Source organism: Aureococcus anophagefferens (assembly GCF_000186865.1).
Source record: "Aureococcus anophagefferens unplaced genomic scaffold AURANscaffold_3, whole genome shotgun sequence".
Taxonomy (NCBI): Eukaryota; class Pelagophyceae; order Pelagomonadales; family Pelagomonadaceae; genus Aureococcus; species Aureococcus anophagefferens.
In genome coordinates this window covers 783,718-807,361 of record NW_008705563.1, presented here as the reverse complement: position 1 = coordinate 807,361, position 23,644 = coordinate 783,718, and the positions used below count along the sequence as shown (strand labels likewise).

At 73.6% G+C, this 23,644-nt stretch overlaps 4 protein-coding genes across 4 annotated transcripts; 2 read left to right on the top strand and 2 right to left on the bottom strand.

Annotated features, from left to right (window-relative positions):
- Positions 1–1,824: 1,824 nt before the first annotated feature.
- Positions 1,825–2,253, bottom strand: AURANDRAFT_15978 (hypothetical protein; the record flags this gene model as incomplete). The annotated part of the gene is made up of 1 exon (XM_009035400.1): positions 1,825–2,253. A coding segment is annotated over one exon (429 nt), but the record flags the coding sequence as incomplete, so codon positions are not given.
- A 2,430-nt stretch (positions 2,254–4,683) lies between these two features.
- On the bottom strand, positions 4,684–5,460 carry AURANDRAFT_2228 (hypothetical protein; the record flags this gene model as incomplete). Its single annotated transcript, XM_009035279.1, has 1 exon — positions 4,684–5,460. A coding segment is annotated over one exon (777 nt), but the record flags the coding sequence as incomplete, so codon positions are not given.
- A 9,570-nt stretch (positions 5,461–15,030) lies between these two features.
- On the top strand, positions 15,031–15,219 carry AURANDRAFT_17115 (hypothetical protein; the record flags this gene model as incomplete). Its single annotated transcript, XM_009035788.1, has 1 exon — positions 15,031–15,219. A coding segment is annotated over one exon (189 nt), but the record flags the coding sequence as incomplete, so codon positions are not given.
- A 3,225-nt stretch (positions 15,220–18,444) lies between these two features.
- On the top strand, positions 18,445–19,697 carry AURANDRAFT_59868 (hypothetical protein; the record flags this gene model as incomplete). Its single annotated transcript, XM_009035789.1, has 1 exon — positions 18,445–19,697. The coding sequence occupies one exon, from the start codon at positions 18,445–18,447 to the stop codon at positions 19,654–19,656; it is 1,212 nt and encodes a 403-aa protein (XP_009034037.1).
- Positions 19,698–23,644: the final 3,947 nt, after the last annotated feature.

Genomic DNA, 23,644 nt, shown 5'->3' with positions numbered 1-23,644 from the left:
TACGCGGACCTCTACGGATCGCTCGCGTGCGCGGCGCCGCGGCCGTCGCCGGCCGCCGCCGCCGCCGCGGCGGCCTGCGGCGACGACGACGCCCGCGAGCGGTCCTGGTACGACAGCCCCGCGGAGCTGCTGGACCGCGGGGACGCCTGGGCGGCCGCGTGCGCTTTGAGCCGCTACGTCTCGGGCGACGCCGAGCGCGCCTGGACGGCCCCGGGCCTCGAGCGGTCCCACCTCCTGGTCATGGTGCTCCTCCAGGCGACGGGCGTCTTCGTGTCCAACGTCGCGCCGGCGCCGGGGAGCCGCGAGGGCGACGCGCTGCTCGCGGCCGCGGAGCTCGCGGAGGCCGCGGCCGCCGGCTGCGACGGCCTCGGCGCCGCCAACCGGAGCGACGCGCTCCTGAACCTCGCGGGCGTCGCGCGCGTCGCGCGGGCGGGCACGCCGGATCTCGCGGCGGCGGCCTTCGGCGAGCTGCTGCGGCGGCGGCGCCGCGTGCCCGCCGTCGCCGCGGACTTCTCGCGGGCCGCGCTCCTCGAGTCCCTCGTGTCGTCGATCGTGCCCGCGCGCGCCAACTTCGTCGAGGTGGCGCTGGGCGACGAGGGGCGGAGCGTGCGCATGGCCATGGGCGGGCTGCCCCTCTACGACCGGCCGCCGGGCGCGCGGCGCGCCTTCGGCGCCACGCCCGCGAAGCTCCGGCACAACGCGGCGCAGTACGCGCACCTCGCGGCGCTCGCGGATTTTCGCTTCGACGACGACGTGCGCGACCTGTTGCGCGCCGTCGGCCTCGCCGGCGGGAGCGACGGCGACGCGGCGCGGAAGCTCGCGGGCGCGTACGCGCGCGTCGCGGACCGCCTCGCGCCCCTCTGCGGCGACGGCGACACGGACACCGTGTCGCTCCTGTCGCTGCTGGAGCCGGACTTCTACGAGCCGGACGCGGACGACGACGCGCGGTTTTTGGCGGTGCTCGCGACGCTCGACGCCGCGGCGCACGTCTTCTCGCCGGCGGCGCTGGCGGCGCCCGCGGTGCGCCGCCGGACCCTGAGCGCCGGCGACGCCCTGGACGACGGCGCGTCCGTGCTCGTCCTGGACGACGTCTTCGCGGACGACGCGCTCGCGCTGTTGCGGCGGCAGCTCGTCGAGTCGACGGTGTGGTACGACGTCAAGCGGGGCCACCTGGGCGCCTACCTCGAGGACGGCCTCGCGTCGGGCCTCCTGCTCCAGGTCGTCGACGAGCTCCAGGCGCTGCTGGAGCCCGTCATCGGCAAGGCGCGGCTCGTCCAGGCCTGGGGCTACAAGTACCACGGCCACAGGAGCGACATGGGCATCCGGCCCCACGCGGACGAGGGCGCCTTTACGGTGAACTGCTGGGTCACGGCCGACGAGCACAACCTCGTCGACGGGTCCGGCGGGCTCCGCGTCTACGGCGCGTCCGTGCCGGACCACGTGCCGTTCCCCGAGGCGAACCGCGACTTCCGGGCCGTGCGGCGGCACGTCGCGGGCGCGGCCTTCGTCGACGTGGACCACAAATCGAACCGCTGCGTCGTCTTCCGGTCGAAGCTCGTCCACGAGACGCGGCCGTTCTACTTCCGGCGCGACTACGGCGCCTACCGCATCAACCTGACCTTCATGTACGGCACGTCGGACTGGTCGAGCGCGTGGAAGGGGAAGGGAAACGACGACGACCCGCGCATGTACGACGCGCCTGGGTGACACCGTTTTACGTGAGCCGAGCGAGCGCGGGCGGGGGAGAGTCCGGCGGACGCGCGGTCACATGGGGACGCCCTCGTCCTCGGACCCCTCGTAGGTCTGCGTGCCGTTGATGACCAGGGGCAGCTCGCAGATGTTCTTCATGTAGTCCTCGTGCTGCTTCTCGTGCTCCGCCCAGGCGAGGTGGTCGTACGTCGGCTCCGCCGCCTGAATGCGGCCGAGGATGTTCTGGTTCTCGCGCGTGATGCGCTGGAGCTCGCGCTTGCGCTGCTCGCGGTTCAACGAGTGGGCGTACTGCATCTGGTTGTCGTTGTCCAGCGACGAGTGTCGCATGATGTAGGACATCTTCTCCAGCAGGAGCCGGTTGTCGCGCTCGATCTCCGCGTAGCGCTCCTCCATGAGCTGCTCCTTCTTCAGGTTCTTGCGCAGGTGGGGGTGGCGCTTGGGCTCGTGGTTGTCGATGGAGCACTTCATCTCGTGGAGCTTCTTCTTGTGCGTCTCCTGGCACTTCTTCACGAAGCGCGCGTGGCACTGCTTGTTCCCGATGGGCATGGCACGCCGCGCGCGGTCCATGGTTGCGCGGCGACCGGCTGGGGCCCCCGTTCCGGTCTCCGCGACACCCCGGCGACCGCCCGCTTTTTTCCCCGAGCCCGCGCTGCCCGCTGCGATTGATTAACGAGCAAGCAGCCCAAAGCTGGTAGCCGCCTTGATGCGTTGCGAATAGATTTTATCTTCAAGTAAAATGATACTTGCCGAACATAAAAAGGGCGGTGACATGGGTTTGAGATAGCAGCATGGGTCCGCGGCGGCGCGCGCGGACGCCCCGGTGGCCGGCGCTTGCCTTCGCCGCCGCCTGCGCCGGTGTTGTTTTTTGGCGCATCCGGGCGGCGCCCGCGACGGTCATCCACGCCGCGCCGGCGGCTGTGAGTCTCGCGCCGACGCCCGCGCCGACGGCGACGCTCCAGAAACCCTACGCCGTCGTCGCGATGCTCACGACGGCGCCGTCGGGCAAGCGCGACGGCTGGACGCCGCGGAGCGTCGGCCGGGCCGAGAAGGGCGACGCGTGCCCGCGGTCGCGGTCGCTGTGCGCGGCGCTCGTGCTCCGCGACTCCGTCGAGCGCCACGGCGGCCTCGGCGACGCCTACGACTTCGTAGCGCTCGTCGACGCCGGCGCGTCGCGGCCGCTCGTCGCGGCGCTGGAGGCGAACGGGATCGTCGCGGAGCGCATGGACTTTCGGGAGGCACGCGGTCTTCGACGACTACCTCCTGCTCCGCAAGCTCTACGTCTTCAAGCTCGTGCGCTACGCGCGCGCGCTGCTCCTCGACATCGACGGCGTCGTCACGGGGTCGCTGGCGTTCCTCTTCGAGTACGACCTCGCGTGCGGCGCGGCGATCGCGGCGGACGACGCCGCGGGCCGGCCCTGCGGCCCCGTCGCCGACGCGCTCGCGACCTGCGCGCCGGGCGCCCGGGCGGAGCTCGTCGCCCAGCAGACGAGCGGCACGCCCGTGCTCACGGCCTACCTCCTGGCCGCGCCGAACGCGACGACGTGGGACGCCGTCGGCGCCGCGCTCGAAGCCGATTGCGGCGGCCGGCGCGTCTGCGACCGGAAGCGCGTCCACGCCGACGGCTGGGGCCGCGGCGCCTTCAAGCAGCCCCACGCCTGGGCCCTGCGCAAGAACTCGGACGGGGACCCGTCCTGGGCGTCGATGGGCGCGGGCTTCTCGGACCAGGGCTTCGTCGAGTACTTCTTCGGGCTGCGGCGGCGGACCGCGGCGCTCGTGTCCAAGTGGTCCTGCCCAGGGCAGGACAAGAGTGATTCAACGTCGCTTCAACGTGAGTGTTCCGCGCGCGCGCGTTCCGAAAAAAGCATCTACGCTTCGAGACCGTTCCGAGAGATGATCGCTCGTCCAAAAATCAGCCGAAACGAGCGGGAAACGACCGAGATAGGAGCCTTTGAAGTTGGGAATTTCGCACCCTTTTGCTGCCCAGGTCCTGCCCGACGCGGCTCCACTTCCTCCACTTCAACGTGCCGCCGAAGCCCTGGATGTGCCCCGGCGCGGACGGCTGCGACGGCGGCCGCGTCGCCGCGGGCCTCGACAGCCCGCTCGCGACGCGGCGCTACGGCGGCCACCACTGCGCGCGCGGTGGAGCGGCGGCGTCCGACACGGCGCGGCGGGAAGCGCCGCCGCCGGGCCGCGCGCGCGCGCGCGGCGCCCCCTCCCTCCGGACGCTCACGCCCCCCTCCCCCGCGCAGACTGGTGGTGGCAGTACGCCGCGGCGCGGCGGCGCCTCGCGCCGGCGGGCTGCGCGGCGTCCTGCCTCGCGGACCTCGACGCGGCCGCCGCGGGCCGCGGCGACGACTTCGCCAACTACAGCAGCATGAGGCGCTGCGCCCACCTCTGGGAGCACCCGGAGACCGCGGGGCTGCCCTAAGGTCCCAGATTCGTCGCCGTTACGGGGCGGCCGCCGAAGGCGCGGCGCGCCCGCGTCTCCGGTCGGCGCCGGAATTCGCGCCGCTGGGACCCGGCGGGCGGCTTCGTCGTGGGGGTCGGACCCGGCGCCACACGGCGCGCGGGGCGGAGCTTCGGAAGGGGGCGGGGGGGCGAGGGGGGATGCGGGAGGGATGGCGGACTCTAGAGGATTTGGCACGCGCCGCTGCTCGCGGCCGCGGGCGGCGGCGCGCCGCCGTCCTTCTCGCGGAACTGGAGGAGCCAGACGACCTCGGACTGGAAGTATTTCTCGGACACGTAGAGCCACTCCTTCTCGGGGAAGTCCTCGGGCACGAGGGTGACGGCGTCGCCGAGGTCCTCGAACTCGCCGATGTCGCCCGCGTCCTCGATGTTGAGCTTCTTGCCCGGCACGATGGGCGGGTACTCGGGCTTGCCCTCGCCGATCTCCTCCGGGTCCGGGTCCGCGCGCATGAGCTCCCAGTCCAGGGGCTTGTACCACTCGTGGTTCATGATGTCCTTGATCTTGAACCGCTTCTCCGGGTCGCGGCACAGGATCTTTTTGCACAAATCCGTGAACTCGGGCGAGAAGTGGCTCGGCCACTCGATCTCCATCTCGCAGGTCGCCTTGTTCACGGCCTTTTGGAGGTTCGTCTCGCCGCCGAACTTGTTCGCCTCCTCCGTGCGGAACGGGCCCACGCCGTTGACCATCTCGTAGATCATGCACCCAAAGGACCACCAGTCCACGGACTGGTCGTAGGGTTTGTGCTGGAGCATCTCCGGCGCCAGGTAGCCCGGCGTGCCCGCCGTGCCCTTCAAGCCCGGCGCCAACGGCACGGCGAGGCCCAAATCCGAGAGCCGCGTCCGGCCGTCGCCGTCGACGAGCACGTTCTCCGGCTTGAGGTCGCGGTAGACGATCTTCGCCTCGTGCATGACCTCGAGCCCCAGGATGACGCGCGCGCTGTAGTAGCGCACGAAGTTCTCGGGCATCTTGCGGCCCTCGGCCTTGTCGAGGTGGAACGACAGGTCGCCGCCCATCATGAGGTCGATGACGAGGCAGAGCGCGGCCTCCGTCTTGAACGCGTACTTCATGTTCACGCAGAAGGGGCTGTCGCAGACCAGGGGGTCCGACAGGGCCCAGTGCTCCTGGTCGCAGAGCGTCTTGCACTTCTTCTGCTTCACGTGCTTCATGTCCATCTCCTTCATCGCGTACATGCGGCCCGTCGTGAACGTCCGGCAGCCCTTGACGAGGCCGAAGCCGCCCTTGCCCATGGTCCGGAAGACGTTGAAGGTCTTCTCCGTCGGGGGCACCTCGTGCTGGATCTTGAGGTAGCGCAGGTACTCGAGGAGCTTCGGGTTCGTGTCCTTGTTGAGCCAGAGCGGCAGCGCGACCTTCTCGCAGTAGTCCACGAGGAGCGCCTCGATGACGTCGAACTGGGACTGGGGCGGCGCGCTGGAGTCGACGAGCGACCCGCCCATGAGCACGGGCCAGAAGCTCTTCGACGTCGACGCGACGGACGCGCGGCGGCTCATCTTCGACGCGGACTCGCGCTGCATGTTGCCGACGTTGCCCTCCTTGATGTGCTTCTGGTAGAGCGTCTTGTCGCCCACGGGCGGGCGCACCTTGCGGCACATGTCGCTGTCCACGTACTCGGGCTTCATCTCGTTCACGGCGCTGTTCATCTCCGGCAGGAAGCTCGACATGATCTTGTCCTTCTGCTCCTGGATGTGCTTCCCGCGCGCGAGCTTGAGCGTCGCGACCTCGACGATGAACTGGCCCACGTTGTGGAACGTCTTCTCCGCGTGCCGCGACATCCACAGCGTGAACATCCAGAAGCCGAGCGGGCCCTTGAGGATGTTCTCCATGGTCAGGAACCCGCTATCCTCGGCGCGGCCGAAGAAGGCCATGAGCTCGTCCTCGGGGAACGTCGCGTACTCCTCGCGCGGGTCCGGGTTGTCGCTCGACTGCATCGCGTTGCCGAGCTTCACGCCTGCGGGGCGCCGCGGTGTCGCGGCCGCGCGCGCGTCAGGTCCGGTCCGGTCCGCCGCGGCGGCGCCGCCGTCGCGCGCGCGGGGGCGGCGCGCGCGCGCGCGATGCTCTCGCGCGGCGCGGCCGCCGCGCCCCGCGCCGCCGCGGCCGCCGCGCGAGGGCAGCCCGCGGCGGCGCGCGCGCGCGCGCGGCGGCGTCGACGAAACACGGCGCTTCGTCGTCGACGCCGGCCCGCGCTGTCCATGATATCTCCGAGATCCATGGCGGCCGATACGACCCAGCGGCCCGCCCCTTCCCGATCAACGCGCCGCGACGGCTGCGAGTGGCGGCCGCCTTGATAGCGCTATCGAGCTCTGAAACCGGCCGAGTCGTATCAATGGCCGGAGCCGAAGGTGCACATAGATCCCCCGCCAACGGGCGGCACCGTCCCACTTCCGTCCCCAGCCGCGGCGCGCGCGAAACTCGTCGACGCGGTTACGGCCGATAGGTGCCCCCCTTGCGCGTCGGCGAGCCGCCCCAGGGCTTCGGCGGGCTCGGCGCCTCGTCGCCGTAGGAGTTCGCGGACCGCGCGAAGGACGCGTCGTCGTCGTCGGACGCGGCGACCTTGGGCGTCGCGTAGGCGCCCGACGCGTCGCGGAAGTAGGTGTCCGTGCCGTTCGTCGTCGCCGGCGGCGTCTTCGCCGGGGCGTGGTCGCCCAACAAATCCCGCTTCAGCGCGCGGCGCGCGGGCACGATCTCCTGGACCCAGAGGTCGGAGACGTCGTCCGCCGCGACCTTGTCGAGGAAGACGGTCAGCGTGTCGTTGTCGCCCTTGCGCACGAGCTCGTCGACGGACGACGCCACGAGCTTCCGGAAGCAGTCGTAGTCGACCTCCGGCGACTGCGTCTCGTAGACGGCCTGCTCGTAGAGTTCGCGGAACCTGGGCAGGACAAGAGTGCGAAATTCCCAACTTCAAAGGCTCCTCTCTCGGCCATTTTCCACTCGTTTCGGCTGATTTTTGGACGAGCGATCATCTCTCGGAACGGTCTCGAAGCGTGGATGCTTTTCCTAGAACGCACGCGCGCGTAACACTCACGTTGAAGCGACGTTGAATCACCCTTGTCCTGCCCTGCCCGGAACTGCGGCTCGCGCATGTCCGGCGCGACGACGGTGAACGCGCTCAACAACTCCGCGTATTTCAGGGCGCCGTCGCCGCGCACGTCCACGGACGAGAACAGCAGCGACGTCACGTGGGCGCAGCGCAGCCGGTGGCACTGCTCGAGGTGGTGCCGGACGCAGAGATTCCGGAAGCCGTCGACGGCGATCGCGACCATGTGGGGCCGCGGCATGAGCAGGTCCGCGTCGGGCGCGACCTGGGGCAGGTCCAGCAGGTCGCGGAGGAACGCCGCAGGTGGCCGAAGGGCGTCGTTTGCACCCGCCGGAGCGCGAGGCCCGCGGCGACGCCCGGCGTCGACTCGTCCGCGTCGCCGCTCGCGTCCTCGCTCTTGAGGAACTCCGGGTCCTCCGACGAGTCCGACGCCGTCGACACGCGCGAGAAGGACGTCGACGCGTCCTCGGGGACGGGCCGCCGGGCCGCGCGCGCCGCGCCGTATTTCCGGGAAGCCGCGGGCGGCGCGAGGAACGACATCGCGGCGCGCTCGCGCGCGTCCTCGTCCTGGGCTTCGATCTCCGGCTCCGACTCCGACGAGTCCTCGTCGAGCGCGGCGACGGCGGACCGGTCCTCGTCGTCGGCGACGGCGCGGAGCGCGCGCTTCACCTCCGCCGCGTCGACGCCGAAGAGCCAGGGCACGAGCCGTAAAGCGTGGCCGAGCGCGAGGAGCCGCGGCCGCTCCCCGAAGGCGTCGGCCGCGGCCTTGTTGGCCACGGGCCCCGTCTTCGAGACCGCGGACGACGCCACGGACCGCAGGTCGCCCGCGCCGACGTCCTTGTCGAGCATCGCCGCGGACACCAAACTCGCGTCGTCGTCGTTGTTGAGCTGCGCCGGGTTCGTCGCGCCCCGGCGCCCGAGGCGCACCTTGTGGTCCGACGTCGACGCCGTCGCGCGCATGTAGCCCGGCATCTTCCGCCGGCCGCCGGCGGTGAAGAGCGACCCGGGCTCGTCGGCCTCGCCGACGCCGTCGAGCCAGGGCGCGGTTCCCGCGGACCCGTCCGCCGCGGGCCCCACCAACACGCGCCCCAGCCGCGTGTCGTTGACGAGCTCCGTGACGAGCACGAGGCACCCCAGCCCCGGCGACGCCGTGAGCGGCGCCAACACGCCGTTGAGCAGCTCGACCAACTCGTCCATCTTCGCGCCGCGCGCGTCCGCGGCGTCGGCTAAACTCAACATCGACGTCACGAGCTCGAGCATGGCCTGCTCCAGCGACGCCTTGCCGCCGCCGCGCTGCGTCGCGACCGTCGCCCGGAGCACGGACGCGGCGTCGCAGCACCGCGCGCCGGAGTAGCCGTACTCGACGCAGACCCGGTTCTCGTCCAAGGCGACGCCGGCCGCGTCCCCGTCCACCAGCATCCCCAGCGCGGCGAGCCGCGCCTTCTCGTCGACGCGCGCGGTCCACGCCGCGCCGGCGACCCGGGCGATCTCCTCCTTGTCGCGGCCCTCGGGCGTGCCCAGGCACCAGCCCGCGCGCATGGCCCGCCGGAACTCGACGCCGAGGGGCCGGGCCGGGTCCGGCGCGAACCCTAAAGGAGGGACGAAGCCCGCGGGAAAGGGCGCGAGGCCGTCCGGCGGCGGCGGCAGGCACCGGCCCGCCCGCAGCCGCGCGCCGACGCCCTCGATGAGCTCGTTGGACCGCTTCCGCAGCCAGCCGAGGCTCCGCGTCGCGTCGAGGACCGACGCGCGGCCGCCGGCGAGCGACCCTCGGCGCGCGGCGCCCGCGAACGAGCCGCGCCGCGCGATCGCCGCGACGGACGACCGCCGGCCCTGGCCCGGCGGCGCGGCCGCGGCGACGGCCTGGCGCTCCGCGGCGACGGCGGCGTCCAACGCTAAACTCTGGCGCCGCGTGAGGAGCCGGTTCACCGCGGGCTGCACGGAGCTTCGCCGCGTCGCGCCCGCGACGGGCGCCGCGGCCTCGTCCGCGGGCGGCGCGGGCGGCCGGAACGGCGGCGCGGCGACGCCGCTGGACCGACCGCGGCTCTCGACGTCCGCCTGGGCCGCCGCCTCCTCCTTGTGCGCGGCGAACATGGCGAGGAGGTCGATGGGGTTCGCCGGCGGCGGCCGCGACTCGTCCGCCGGCGCGGGCGCGGGCTCCGCCGCGGCGCCCGGCGACGCCGCGGCGAGGGACGGCTCCCGGTTCGACCGCCGCGGCGCGTCGCCCTCGACGACGGACGCGGGCGCCGCCTCGAAGGCCGCCGCGTCGGGCGCGGCCGCGCCCGACGCGGCGGCCGCCGCGACGGCGAGCTGCGCGCCCGGCGTCCGCGCGGCGCGGTCCCGGTCCTCGTCCCAGGGCGCCAGGTCCTCGAGGTCGCCGTCGCCGTCCGTCTGCCAGCCCGCGGACCCCGGCCGCGTCGGCGGCAGCTTGAGGTCCAGCGACGCGGTCGCGAGCGACGCGTCCCCGTCGCTCTCGTCGGTCGCCGTAGCTCCGCTTCTCCATCTCCGCGGCGTACATGCGCGCGAGGTCGATGGGGCCCCGCGTCACGGGCCGCCGCTCGCGCCAGCGGTTCATGCCCTGGCGCAGCGCCCGCGCCGCGACGGACCGCCGGCCGTGCGCCCGGCAGCTCTCCGCGACGCGGAAGAGCCGCGCGGCCGCGTCCCTCACCCCGAGCAGCAGGGCCGCGTTCGCCGCGGCGGCGCGCGCGAGGACGCGGTCGCGCCGCGCGTAGCCCCGGCCGAACTTCTTCTCGTAGCGCCACTCCTTCTCCTCCTCGAGCGTGCACGGGCGGCCCAGCTCGTCGACGCCGCGACTCTCGGGCCGGGGGTGGCTCCCCGCCGTGCCCGGCGGGCTCTGGAAGAGCGACGACGCGGGCGTACCCGGCGCCGACGCCTCGGGCCGCCGGAGCCCCAGGATGAGCTCGAGGTGCGCGGCCGCGGCCGTCGACGTCGCCGCGGCCGCGCGCGCGAGCCGCGCGACGGCCGACGCCGCCGCGCGCCTTCGCCGCAGGCCCGCCGCGCGCGCGGCGCGGCGGCCGACGACGCCCCGCCAGCGCGCCTGGATGACCGTCGCCGCGCGCTCCGCGACGTGGAGCACGTACGTCGCCGTCGCGGACTTGCGGCGCGTCGCGCGCGACTTGCGGCCGCGGCGGCTGCGCCGGCTCTTCGCCGGCGACGCCGTCGTGTCGTCGTCGTCGTCGCGCAGGTCCTTCGTGGAGGCGTGGTGGAACATGCCGCCGCCGACGGCGCTCAGGTCGTCGTCGTCGTCCGTCGTCGCCAGCGTGCCCGTGGACGCGTGGGACGCGTAGCCGACGTCGTCGTCGTAGGCGCCGTCGTCGTCGACGTCGAGCTCCGCGGCGACGCCGAGGTCGCGCGGCGTGTGGAAGACGTTGAGCGCGAAGGAGTTCTTCCGCTGCGGGCTCGGCGGCAGCCCCCCCGCGGCGATCTGGCCAAAGTCCGCCTCGGCGGCCTCGGTCGCGTCGCGGGGCGCGGGCGCCGGCGCCGGCTCCTTCGCGCGGCCGTCGAGGGACTTGCGGAAGCCCGGCGCGACGAGGGGCTGCTTCGCGTCGCGCCGCGCGGACGCCGTCGACGCGCTCCCGAAGCTCCGGTCGTCGTCGCCGGGCGCCGGCGCCGGCGCACCGCCCTCGCGTCTTTCGAGGCGCGCCTGCTCCGCGGCGACCATGGCCGCCTTGGTCGCCGGGTCCTGGGGGTCCGCGTTCCGCGCGTCGGCCTCGTCGAAGTAGTCGTCGGAGTCGTTCGCGGAGCCCGACGACGAGTCCGTCACGTCGGCCTGGCCGTCGCCGTGCCCGCTGCCCGAGTCGCTGGAGAAGAAGAGGGACGCGTGGGACCCGTCGGAGAGCGACGCCTCGGAGCCGCGGCGCGAATGCGTCGCGGCGTCGCTGCTGTCGTCCGACGGCGCGGCCGCGTGGTTCAGCCGGCCCTCGCGCCACCGAAAAAACAGGTGCTGGATCTTCGCCGCGGCCTTGTTCTTGCCCGCCTGCGCCTCCGCCTCCTTGAGGCGCGCGACGGCGCGCGTGACGCCGTCGAGGTGCGCGTCCTCGTCGCGGAGGAGCCGCCGCGCCTGCGCGAGCGTCGCGCGGACCGCGCCGTGCTTCGCCCGCAGGTCCCGCACCTCGGCGACGAGGGCCTCCTCCTCGCGCGCCGCGGCCTCGGCGCGCGCGCGGACCCGCAGCGCCAGCGCCGCGGCCGCCGCGAACCACGCGTCCGCGCCGCCGCGCGCGCCGCCGAGCACGGCCGCGCGCTCGCGGCACCGGAGCTCGAGCCAGCCCCGCAGCGGGTCGACGCAGGCGGCCCCGAGGGCGTCGCCGAGCTTCGGGAGCACGGCGACGCCGTCGAGGAGCGCGGCCTCGCGCGCGGACACGTTCGACGCGCGGCGCGCGGGCCGGCCCGCGACGAGCTCGTCCGATTGGCCGCCGAAGCTCGCGTTTTCGTCGTCGGAGCGCCGCCGGAGCCGGACGGGCTTGGCCGCGCCGGGCCGCCGCGGGCTCGCCGCGACGGCGTCCGCGGCCCGCGCCGCGAGGTGCGCGTGGCGGTCGAGGAACGGCTTCAGGGCCGCGAACTTGGCCGCGACGTCTTGGAGCGTGCCGTCCAAGGGCGCGACGCCGCCGTCCGCGCGCGGCCGCGGCGACGCCGCGTCGCGCCGCTTGAGGTCGCCGAAGAGCGTGTTGGGCCCCGCGCTCGGCGGCCGCCGGCTCGGCGCCAGCCGCGACGCGCCGCGCTTGCACGCGCGCAGCAGGTCGCCCTTGGGCAGGTACCGCCGGAGCTCGCGGCCGAAGCGGAGCCGCGGCGCCGCGCGCGACAGCGACGTGTCCGTCGCGCCCCGGAGCCGCTTCCGCTGCGCGACGTCGTCGAGCAGCGCCGCGGGCACGGCGGCCTCGGCGACGCGGAGCTCGTCGGCGCCGTCGGACGTCGCGGACCGGAGCGAGCCGCGCGTCGACGGCGCGCGCGCCGAGCTCGGCGGCCGCGCCTCGGGCGGCCGCGGCGTCGTCGCCGGCGCGGGCGCGGGCCCCTCGACGGGCGGCTCGTCGAAGCAGACGTGCCACTCGCCGGAGCGCACGTCGTAGGACGCCGGCGCGGCCGGGGGGCCCGCGCCGCGGAGATCGTCGAGGTCCTTCTCCGGCGGCACGGGCGCCTGGGCAGCACAAGAGTGATTCAACGTCGCTTCAACGTGAGTGTTCCACGCGCGCGCGTTCCCGAAAAAGCATCCACGCTTCGAGAGCGCTCCGAGAGATGATCGCTCGTCCAAAAATCAGCCGAAACGAGTGGAAAATGGCCGAGATTGGAGCCTTTGAAGTTGGGAAGTTCGCACCCTTTTGCTGCCCTGACGGGCGCCCAGGGCCGGTGGCCGAGCGGCGACTCGAAGGGCGTGCGCCGCGACAGGGCCAGGGACGACCCCTGGTGCAGCGACCCCGGCCCGAAGGAGCTCTCGCTGCTCCCGTGGCTCAGCCCGCCGCCGAGCCCGCCCGCGCCCGCGCCGCCCGCGGCCGCGGGCAGGCTCAGGCTCAGCTCGCGCGTGAGCTTGCTGCTCAGCGAGTCGCCCTCGCCGGAGCTCGCGTGCGTCGGCTGGCCCGGGGTCCGCGGTGGCTGGCCGCCGAGCCAGCGCTCCCAGGGCTCCGACGCGCCGGGCGCCGGGCCCTCGGGCGGCGCCGTGCCCGCGAGCGCCAGCGCGAGCGGCGCCGGCTCGGCCGGCGCCGCGGACTCGGACGACGCGTGCCGCGGTGCGCCGCCGCGGCGGCCGGGCGCGCGGCCGGGCGGCGGCTGGGGCTTCGCGCGCCGCCGCTTCGGCTCGAGGCCCGCGGGCACGCGGTTCGACGACCGCGGCAGGTCCACGGTGCGCGAGTCGAGCGTGACGACGGCCGCGGCCTTGGCCGGCTTCCGCGACGACGCGCCGACCTTGCGGACCATGGGTCAAAAGCGGCTAGGTCATCATCCGCGCGGTCGTGGCTGGGACGATGCTACCATAATCGGCACGTTTCAGCCAGGGCAGCTTGGCGTCAAGGAGCAGGTTCGTTATTGACCTGCCTTCTACTTGGGTGGACGCCCCCCGGGCAGCTCTCGACCGAAAACGCGACCCGTGTCCAAACACATGAACCCCGTGCACAAGATGTCGGACCCGCCGCTGAGGGAGAGCCTGGAGGTCGACAACGCCCCGCCCCCGAGGAAGGAGTCTAAGAAGTCCAAGTCCATCACCTTCGCGCTGGACGAGGAGCTCGGCGCGCCGGCGGCGACGCGCGGCGCCACGCTGCCGACGCCGTCGCGCCTCACGCCCGTGTTCGCGCGGTCGCTGACCGCGTCGCATTTGAGCGACCCCTCGGAGCGCGAGGAGTCGCTGCTCCAGTCGCTGCCCGTGGGCACGAACGGCCTCGCGCTGGGGCTCTGCGGCCTCGCGGGCGTCTGCAAGGAGCTCGTCGACCGGGGCCTGAACCTCACGGTCGTCCCCTACTGGATCGCCATGTGCTTCGCGACGCTCCTGTGGCTGGCGTTCACCGCGCGCGTCTGCGCGTCGCCGCGCGCGCGGTTGCGCCTCGAGGCGACGACGCCGCAGCTCTGCTTCGCCTACGGCGCCTACCAGATGACGTACCTCTTCGTGCTCGTCCGCGTCGTCGCGCTGCCGTGCCCCGCGTGCGTCGGCCCGGGCATCCACGTCGGCGCGGCCGCCCAGGTCGCCGTCATCGCCGCGTTCCTCGCGTCGTGCTGGGCCGCGGGCCTCAAGCCCGAGCCGCTCTGGAACCCGCCGACGGTCAACTGCGCCGTGACGACCATCGCCGGCGTCGCGACGCTCGGCGCGGGCCACTGGCTCGTGCGCGCGTCGCTGTGGTACGCGATGGGCCTCCAGGTGCTCCTCGTGCCCTGGCAGGTCTGGCGCACGGTGCGCGACCCGGACATCGCGCCGAACTGCGCCGTGTCCATGATGCAGGCGCCCTGCTCCCTCAACGCGCTGACCTTCGCGGTCGTCCGCCGCGGCGCGGCGCTCCAGGGCCTCGGCGACGTGCTCCTCGGCGACGCGCGCGCGGAGCAGGCGCTGTGCCACGCGCTCTTCGCCGTCGCGACCCTCGTCTTCTGGCTCACGCTCTACTGCCTCTGGGCGCGCCGCGGCCCGATCCTCGACCGCGGCTTCCGGGGCAGCAAAAGAGAGCGACATTCCCAACTTCAAAGGCTCCGATCTCGGCCGTTTTCCACTCGTTTTGGCTGATTTTTGGACGAGCGATCATCTCTCGGAACGGTCTCGAAGCCTGGGTGCTTTTTCCGGAACGCGCGCGCGCGGCACACTCACGTTGAAGCGACGTTGAATCTCTCTTTTCCTGCCCAGGCGGCTTCGACCTCAGCTTCGTCGCGCTCACGTTCCCGTCGTGCTCGACGGCGATCGCGGGGCTCCAGTACGCGTCCCCGCCGGACCGGGCCGGCTCCTCGGGCGCGTCGGGCCCCCTCCTCCTCGCGCTCCGCGCCTACGCCTTCGCCGTCGCCGGCGCCGTCGCCGTCACCGTCGTCGTCGTCGCGCTCGGCTGCGCGAAGATCGCGGCCGGCGAGGCGCGGCGGCGGTCGCGGCCGCGCAAGCCGACGGTCACCTAGGGGCGGGGGGGGGCGGGTCCGGGTGTAGATACAACGAGGATCCGAGGTCAACATGGCTCCTTGAAGCCTCCGTGAACTTCTCAACTTTGCGCACCAGTCTGCGCGCCAGGTGATGATCCCGCCGCAGCCGCTGCCCGTCGCGCGCGCCAGGCCTCGCAGCATGCGCGCGCTCGGTGCGCTCGTCGCCGCGGCGCTGGCCTGGCGCGCCGCCGGCGACCACTACCGCACGCTGGGCGTGAAGCCGAGGGCCAAGGAGGCGGAGATCAAGAAGGCCTACCGCTCCCTCGCGAAGCAGTGGCACCCGGACAAGAACCCGGGCAACGCGCAGGCCGCGGAGAAGTTCAGTGAGATCGCGTCGGCCTACGAGGTGCTCTCCGACGCGGCGCAGCGGCGGGACTACGACCACGAGCGCGCGTACGGCGGCGGCGGCGGCGGCGGCGGCTTCCCCCGCGGCGGCGGCGGCGGCGGCGACCCGTTCCGGAACATGCAGAACATGCACGGCTTCGGCGCCAACTTCCGCCAGGCGCCGCGGGGCCGCGGGCGCCAGCCGCAGTTCGTGCGCGTCGTCCGAAACGGCCGCGTGTACCACGTCCCGGTCGACGAGTTCGCCGGCTTCGACCAGTTCCACGGCTTCGACGGCCGGGGCTACGACGACGGCTGGTCCGTCGACGCGGGCGTGCTGGTCCAGTGCGTCGTCTTCGGCGTCATGGCCGCCTTCTTCTACCTCTCGGCGAACGCGGCCGCGGCGGACGCGGAGCGCGCGCGCCACAGCGCGGGCTCGAGCGCCGACGACGCCGACGACGACGACGACGACGGCGGCGTCGAGTCCGAGCAGGACGACCTCACGGCCGACTCGAGCATCCGCGAGCTCAAGTACGAGTGCGCGCGGCGGTCGCTCGACATCTCGGGCTGCTACGAGAAGGGCGACCTCCTCCGCCTCCTGGGCATCGCGCCGCTCCGCGACGACGCGTCGGACGACGGCATCGCGTCCGTCGACGAGGAGCTGACCGCGGCGTCGTCCGTCATGGCGCTCAAGTACGAGTGCGCCCGCAGGTCGCTCGACACGTCGGGCTGCTACGAGAAGGCGGACCTGCTCCGCCTGTTGGGCATCCCGGCGCCCATGGACTAAGGGCCCGTTTTTTTTAGCGCTTCTTCGCGTTGCTGTGGGGCTTGCCGCGGCCGTAGCAGTCCCAGCCCTGGAACGTCGACGCCGCGGGCCGCTTGAGGTCGACGGTCTCGCCGCACCACCGCAGCCGGAAGAAGTAGTCGACGACGGCCGCCGGGATGCCGTGGGTCCGCGCGCACTTGGCCCGGTCGTCGCAGTTCGTGAGCGCGGCGACGAAGTCGCCCGTGACGAAGGCGAGGTCCACGAGGAGCAGCTCCGCGGCCGCGCCGAACTGGAGCGCGTCGGCCCAGGCGTCGACGAGGCCGCCGGCGCCCGCCGCGTACCAGGACGGCGGCCCGTCGCCGTCGACGACGCCGACGGCGCGCCGGCCGAGCTTGGCGCGGTGCGTCGACGCGAACGGGTGCGTCGCGTTCGCCCACCTGGGCAGCATAAGGGTGCGACATTCCCAACTTCAAAGGCTCCGATCTCGGCCGTTTTCCACTCGTTTCGGCTGATTTTTGGACGAGCGATCATCTCTCGGAGCGCTCTCGAAGCGTGGGCGCTGTTTCCGAAACGCGCGCGCGCGGAACACTCACGTTGAAGCGACGTTGAATCACCCATTTGCCGCCCCGTCGCCCACGCGCGCGGGTTCGACGCGAAGTTCGTCTCGCGGATCTCCACGAGGTCGCCCGCGGAGGCGAGGTCGAAGAAGGGCCAGAGGAAGTAGGTGTGGTAGTCGACGATGGCCCGGGGCAGGAGCAGCGCGCGGCCCGTCGCGCGCGCGAGGCAGAGCAGGACCGCGAGCTTCGCCTTGACGAAGCGGCCGTTGTGGTAGCCCTCCTTCTCGCAGAGGGACACGGCGCCCATGGGCGCGCCGTCGAGCGCGAGGTACCGCGTCCGGCCGTCGTGCGCGGCCGCGCCGTAGTACGGCGGCGCGCCCGGCGGCGCGCCGAGGCCGTGCCAGACGCCGAGCTCCTTCGCGTGGCGCCTGGGCAGCAAAAGGGTGATTCAACGTCGCTTCAACGTGAGTGTTCCGCGCGCGCGCGTTCCGGAAACAGCACCCACGCTTCGAGACCGTTCCGAGAGATGATCGCTCGTCCAAAAATCAGCCGAAACGAGTGGAAAACGGCCGAGATAGGAGCCTTTGAAGTTGGGAATTTCGCACCCTTTTGCTGCCCCGCGTGGCGCTTCTTGCCCTCCTGGCTCTCGAGGGGCTGCGTGCCGAGCGTGTGGACGAAGACCGCGTCCGGCGTGAGGATCGGCCTGGGGGGGGGGGAGTCGGCGCGCGGCGGTCCCCGGCGCGCGCGTGTCCCGGCGCCGCGCGCGCGCAGGATGGACGACACGCCGACGTGCGGCGCGATGAAGCCGGACGTGATGGGCTCGTCGGGCTTCGGCGTGCCCGGCCGGTCCTTCCAGTTGGCCTGCTTGGGCACGGGCGACCCGTGGAGCGCCATGCGGTGGTAGCCGAGGAGGTTGTGGAAGAGGAGCTGGTCGTGGGCCTTGGGCTTCGCGTCGGCCTCGGCGACGCAGTCGGCGAAGAAGGCCGCGGCGGCGCGCGTGCCGCGGACGGCGTAGACGCCGATGTTCGTCGACGTCGGGTTGTTCTGGTGCGCGGCGACGAAGACGTCGAGGTCCTCGAGCGCCGTCGGCCCCGCGCCGACGGCCGCGACCTTGGCCCGGTCCGCGAAGGCGAAGAGGTCGCGCGCGGGCCGCAGGAACCAGACGTCGGCCTCGAAGAAGACGAAGTCGACGCCGCGCTCCGCGAGCCAGCGGCTCACGAAGAACTTGGACGACTGGATGGCGTCGCGGAGGCCCGCGGCGCCGCCCGCGCGCGCGGCCGGGAGGCCGCCGGCCGCGCACGCGCGGAACGTGGGGTCGTCGAGGGCGACGACGAGCAGGCGGGCGAAGCCCGCGGCGTGCCGCGCCATGTGCGCGACGTCGAAGAGCATGTCGGCCGCGTACTTCTCGTCCATCATCGTCCACGCGAGCCGCGCGCCGAGGTCGCCGCGCGGGTCCCCCGCGGCCGGCGGCAGCACCGCGACGGCGGCGGCGAGCGCCGCGCCGAAGTCGCGGCGCGGCGCGGCGAGCGCCGCGGCCGCGGCCGCGCGCGCGGCCTCCGGCGGCGGCGGCGCGGCCTCCGGCGGCGGCGCGCGGCGCGCCGCGGCCGCCTCGACGGCCGCCGCGGCCGCCGCGGCCGCGGCCGCCTCGCGGCGCGCGGCCTCGGCCGCCCGCGCCTCGGCCGCCGCGAGCCGCGCCTCGAGCGCCGCGACGACGGCCGCCTGGGCGTCGCGCGCCGCGACGTCGCGCTCAAAGAGCACGCGGCTCCCGTGCATGCCCAGCACCGCCGCGGCGGCGAGCAGGCCCACGGCCGCCAGCGCGCACGGCCGCGACCGCGACGCGCGCGGCCGCATCCCACGCAGTTTTTAGTTCGCGTGGCCTACTCGCATCGCGTCGCCTCGAGCGGGGCAGCGTCGTGTTATCGTGTTCAACGAAGACTTCACCATCGCGCATCCTCGGCGAAGCATGGCACTCTCCGCCCGCGCTCTCCGCTTGCCGGCGCCGTCGGCCGTGGCCCGGCGGTGCCTGGCGAGTGCGACGTCGCCCGTGTGCCTCACCTGGGGCGAGGGCACGGAGGGCCAGCTGGGCCACACGCCCTTCGCCCTGTCGGGCGTGCTCCAGCAGTACGCGGAGCTGGCGCCGCGCCAGCTCGAGGGCTTCGTGCTGCGCGACGTCGCCTGCGGGACGAACCACACGCTCGCCGTCGACGGCGACGGGGCCGTCTGGTCCTGGGGCAAGAGCGACTTCGGCAAGTGCGGCCACGGCGACGACGCCGACTGCAAGGCGCCCGCGCGCGTCGCCGCGCTCGCGGGCGTCGACGTCGTCGCCGTCGCCTGCGGCGAGAGCCACAGCCTCGCGCTCGACAGCGACGGCCGCGTCTACTCCTGGGGCTGGGGCGGCTCCTGGCTCAGCGGCGGCGGCCAGCTCGGCTCGGGCGACCGCGGCCACCGCTACGCGCCCGCGCCGGTCGCCGGCGCGCTCGAGGGCGCCTGTGTCGCGTCCCTGGGCGCCGGCGAGGGCCACAGCGTCTTCCTCACGGACGACGGCGAGGTCTGGACCTGCGGCGCGGGCGAGCACGGCCGCAACGGCAACGGCGGCTCCGGCGACGTGCTCGCGCCCGAACCCGTCGCGGCGCTCGACGACGTCGACGTCGTCCAGCTCGAGGCCGGGTCGGCCTTCACGATCTGCCGCGACTCCACCGGCGTCGTCCGCGTCTGGGGCCGCAACGACCAGGGCCAGCTCGGGCTCGGCGGCGGTTTAGCGATGGACGTCTACGCGCTCGAGGACCTGCCGCGGCCCATCGACCTACCGGACGGGTCGCCCCTCACGGCGGTCCACGTCGCCGCGGGCCACAGCCACGCCGCCGTCGTCACGCCATCCGGCGCCCTCCTCCAGTGGGGCGCGAAGAACGCGCTCGAGCCCGCGGCGCACGTCTTCGAGTGCGACGGCGCCGGCGGCGCGCCCGAGCCCGTCGCCGTCCACTGCGGCGGCGCCTACACGCTCGCGGAGACGGCCGACGGCGACCTCTACTCCTTCGGCGCCGGCTCCTCCAAGTGCCTCGGCCACGGCGACAAGCAGCGCCACCCGCACCCGAAGAAGGTCGCCGCGCTCGACGGCTTCCGCCTCGCGAAGCTCTCCTGCGGCTACCGCCACTGCGCCGTCCTCGGGACCTGGTAGGGCACCGCGCAGCATAACGGCGGCGCGGGGGGCGCGGCGCGACGAAGAGGAGATAGAGGCGTGATAGGAGGAGACTAGGAGGTGTGAGTGCTTGAACGGCCTGGGACCAGGCTGGGTCAGTGAGGACGCGGCCCATCGACCGGTCGTCAGCCAAACCAGCGCCCTGATCCGTTCGACCTTCCACGCTCACCGCACGCTCGCCATGCCTCGCACTCAGACCTCGTACCTCTCTCGTGGCCTCCCGGCGTCCCAATTCGCCCCCCGAAAGAAACGCCCCGCTTTTACGCTCTTAGCCGCTTTCGCGACGCCCGCACCGTACCAAAAAAAAACGTTCCCGACGACCACCATTTCGCCCGTTCCCCCCCCCGGGGGGCCGTCACCCCCCGGGGCGCGGTCGTCGTCGCCCCGGGGGGCGGCGAGGGCCACTTCGCTACATCCCCCCCCCCCGGGGGCCCCGCGGCTCCGCTCGTTCGCCGAACCGACTTCGATCTTCGATCGACCGACGTCCTTCGCGACGGAGCCGAGCGAGCCCGCGTCGTCCGCGCGCCCCACGACGTCCGCGCGCGCGCGCACGACGACCTCCGGCCGGGCGTCCACGAACCCGCTCGTAGGTCATGCATCATCTCCTCAAGTTCGTGCTCGTCGCCTCCGCCGCCAACTCGCTCCCCACGTGCCCCGGCACCGACTCCACGTCCTGGCGCTACAAGGGCCACAAGAAGAAGGACTGCCTCTGGGTGCGCACGCGGCCGGGCCGCTGCGGCAAGGCGGGCGCCGACGGCGTGATCGCGCGCGACGCGTGCCCCGCGGCGTGCGGCGTCTGCTGCGGCGACGACCCGAAGTGGCACTGGGGCACGAACCCCTCGAACGACTGCGCTCGGCTCGCGGGCCGCAAGCTTCGCTTCGAGGGCAACCTCGAGAAGGGTGCAAGGAGGCGCCCGCCGTCTGGACCTTCAACACGAAGGGCAAGATCAAGACCTGCCACAACGTCGAGCGCAACCCCGCGCCGCTGCGGCATCGTCGGCGAGGACGGGCGCGCGGCCCACGAGGCCTGCCCGGAGGCGTGCGCCGACCACCAGCCCGCGGCGACGACGACGACGACCTCGGCCGACGAGGAGGAGGCCGTCTCGACGAGGAGCTCGAAAATTTCAAAGCAGCTCGACGCACGCAATCGTCTCCTCCCGCGTCCAAATATCCCCCGATTGGCTCACGCCCGCCCCGTGTCGACCCCCCCCCCCCTCACCCGCCCCCCTCCCCCGCTCCCCCACCAACACACGGCCTCCCACCTCGTGGCCCGGCGGCGGCGTGGTCCCTGAGCGCGACGTTGATGACGTCGAGTCGTTGACCTCGGGTATCCAAGCGCCGAGGCGCGACCGGGACCCGCTCCGCTACGTCTTCGAGTCCTCGGTGCACGCCAAGCGCATCCGAGCTCGGCCGCCGACGTCGCGGCCCGCCGGCGGCGTGGTCCGCGGCGGGCACCTCGACGACGCGGAAGAGCGACTCGCTCTTCCGCGGCCGGCGGCCGGCGCGCCGGGACCCGCTCCGCTACGTCTTCGAGTCCTCGGTGCACGCCAAGCGCATGCAAGCCGGCCTCCCACCTCGTGGCCCGCCGGCGGCGTGGTCCGCGTCGGGCACCTCGACGACGGCGAAGAGCGACTCGCTCTTGCGCGGCCGGCGGCCGGCGCGCCGGGACCCGCTCCGCTACCGGCGGACACCTCGACGACGGCGGAAGAGCGACTCGCTCTTGCGCGGCCGGCGGCCGGCGCGCCGGGACCCGCTCCGCTACGTCTTCGAGTCCTCGGTGCACGCCAAGCGCATGCAAGCCGGCCTCCCACCTCGTGGCCCGCCGGCGGCGTGGTCCGCGGCGGACACCTCGACGACGGCGAAGAGCGACTCGCTCTTGCGCGGCCGGCGGCCGGCGCGCCGGGACCCGCTCCGCTACGTCTTCGAGTCCTCGGTGGCGCGGCGCGGCCGGCGGCCGGCCTCCCGGCCGTCGGCGGACGTGCCTGAAAGGTCTTCAACCCCTGATTCGCGCGCCTCGTCCGTCGATCGTCGCCGCGGAACCGCGTCGATTCCCCCGCAGGCACCCGCAATCTCCACCACGCACGTACTTTCCTGCGGCCTCTCGGACACCCCCCGTGACATCATGATGACGACGTTTCCCCGACTTCTCCTCGCCGCGACCTTCCTGGCGTCGGCGGACGCCTTTGGGTATATCATCCCGCCGGAGACGACCACTACGGCGGCGCCCCCCGTGGAGACGACCACTACGGCGGCGCCCGCCGGAGCGCAGGCGAAGGTGTCGACGTCGCTCTTCATGACGGGGGTCTCGGCCTCGGACGTGAACGAGGACGCGGACGTGCGGGCGGCGCTCAAGGCGACGATCATCTCGTTGGGCGGCTACGACGATGTGTCGAACATCGTGGCCGAGAGCACGTCGACCCGGCGGCGGCTCCAGGACGAGGACGGCGCCAAAGTCTCGTTCAACGCCACCATCTTCGCGGACGACGAGTCGGCCGCGGAGGACGCGGCGGCCGAGGCGACGAACGCGCTCCAAGAGGCCGTGGAGAGCGGCAAGTTCCTCCCAGAGCTTAAGGCGCAGGCCGCCGAGCGGTCTCCCGAGGCAGCGGACGCGCTCGAAGGCGCCGGCGTGGACAAGGAGAAGACGCTCGACGCGCTCGCCGAAGCGACCGTTACGGTGGAGGTCGTGACGGCCAAGCCCACGCCCGAGCCCTCGGCCGAGCCCACGCCCAACCCCTCGGCCGAGCCCACGGCCAAGCCCACGGACCTGCCCACGGGCCTGCCCACGGCCAATTCCACGGCCAATCCCACGGACCTGCCCACGGCCAAGCCCACGGACCTGCCCACGGGCCTGCCCACGGCCAATTCCACGGGGAACAGTACCAACAGTACCTCGGCTCCCACGACCAGCCCGACGGCCGCCCCCACGGGCGCGCCCACCGCGGCGGGAAACAGTACCAACAGTACCTCGGCTCCCACGACCAGCCCGACGGCCGCCCCCACGGGCGCGCCCACCGCGGCGGGAACCTCGGCTCCCACGACCAGCCCGACGGCCGCCCCCACCGCGGCGGGAACCTCGGCTCCCACGACCAGCCCGACGGCCGCCCCCACGGGCGCGCCCACCGCGGCGGGAACCTCGGCTCCCACGACCAGCCCGACGGCCGCCCCCACGGGCGCGCCCACGGGCGCGGACCTCGGCTCCCACGACCAGCCCGACGGCCGCCCCCACGGGCGCGCCCACCGCGGCGGGAACCTCGGCTCCCACGACCAGCCCGACGGCCGCCCCCACGGGCGCGCCCACCGAGGCGGGAACCTCGGCTCCCACGACCAGCCCGACGGCCGCCCCCACGGGCGCGCCCACCGAGGCGGGAACCTCGGCTCCCACGACCAGCCCGACGGCCGCCCCCACGGGCGCGCCCACCGAGGCGGGAACCTCGGCTCCCACGACCAGCCCGACGGCCGCCCCCACGGGCGCGCCCACCGAGGCGGGAACCTCGGCTCCCACGACCAGCCCGACGGCCGCCCCCACGGGCGCGCCGTCCTCGGCTCCCACGACCAGCCCGACGGCCGCCCCCACGGCGGCGCCGACCGAGGCGCCCACGCTCTCGCCGTCCTCGGCTCCCACGACCAGCCCGACGGCGTGCTACCCCTTCGACGGTAACCCTGTCGAGCTCGCGGACGCCGTCGACGAATGGCTCGCTGCAGCAAACGCGGCTGAGGTCAAGTACGGCCCCATCGGCAGGTGGGACACGTCGAAAGTCACATCCATGAAGGCGTTGTTCTGCGCTACCGGCGCCGGCGAACGCTGCCTGCGCTTCAACGGCGAAAAGATGGCGGAAGAGTTGCGGGCGGCGGGCAAGAGCTTCGACGAGGACATCGGCGCGTGGGACACGTCTCGGGTGACCGACATGTACGCGATGTTCGGCCACGCTGATGCTTTCGACCAGGACATCGGAAGCTGGGACACGGC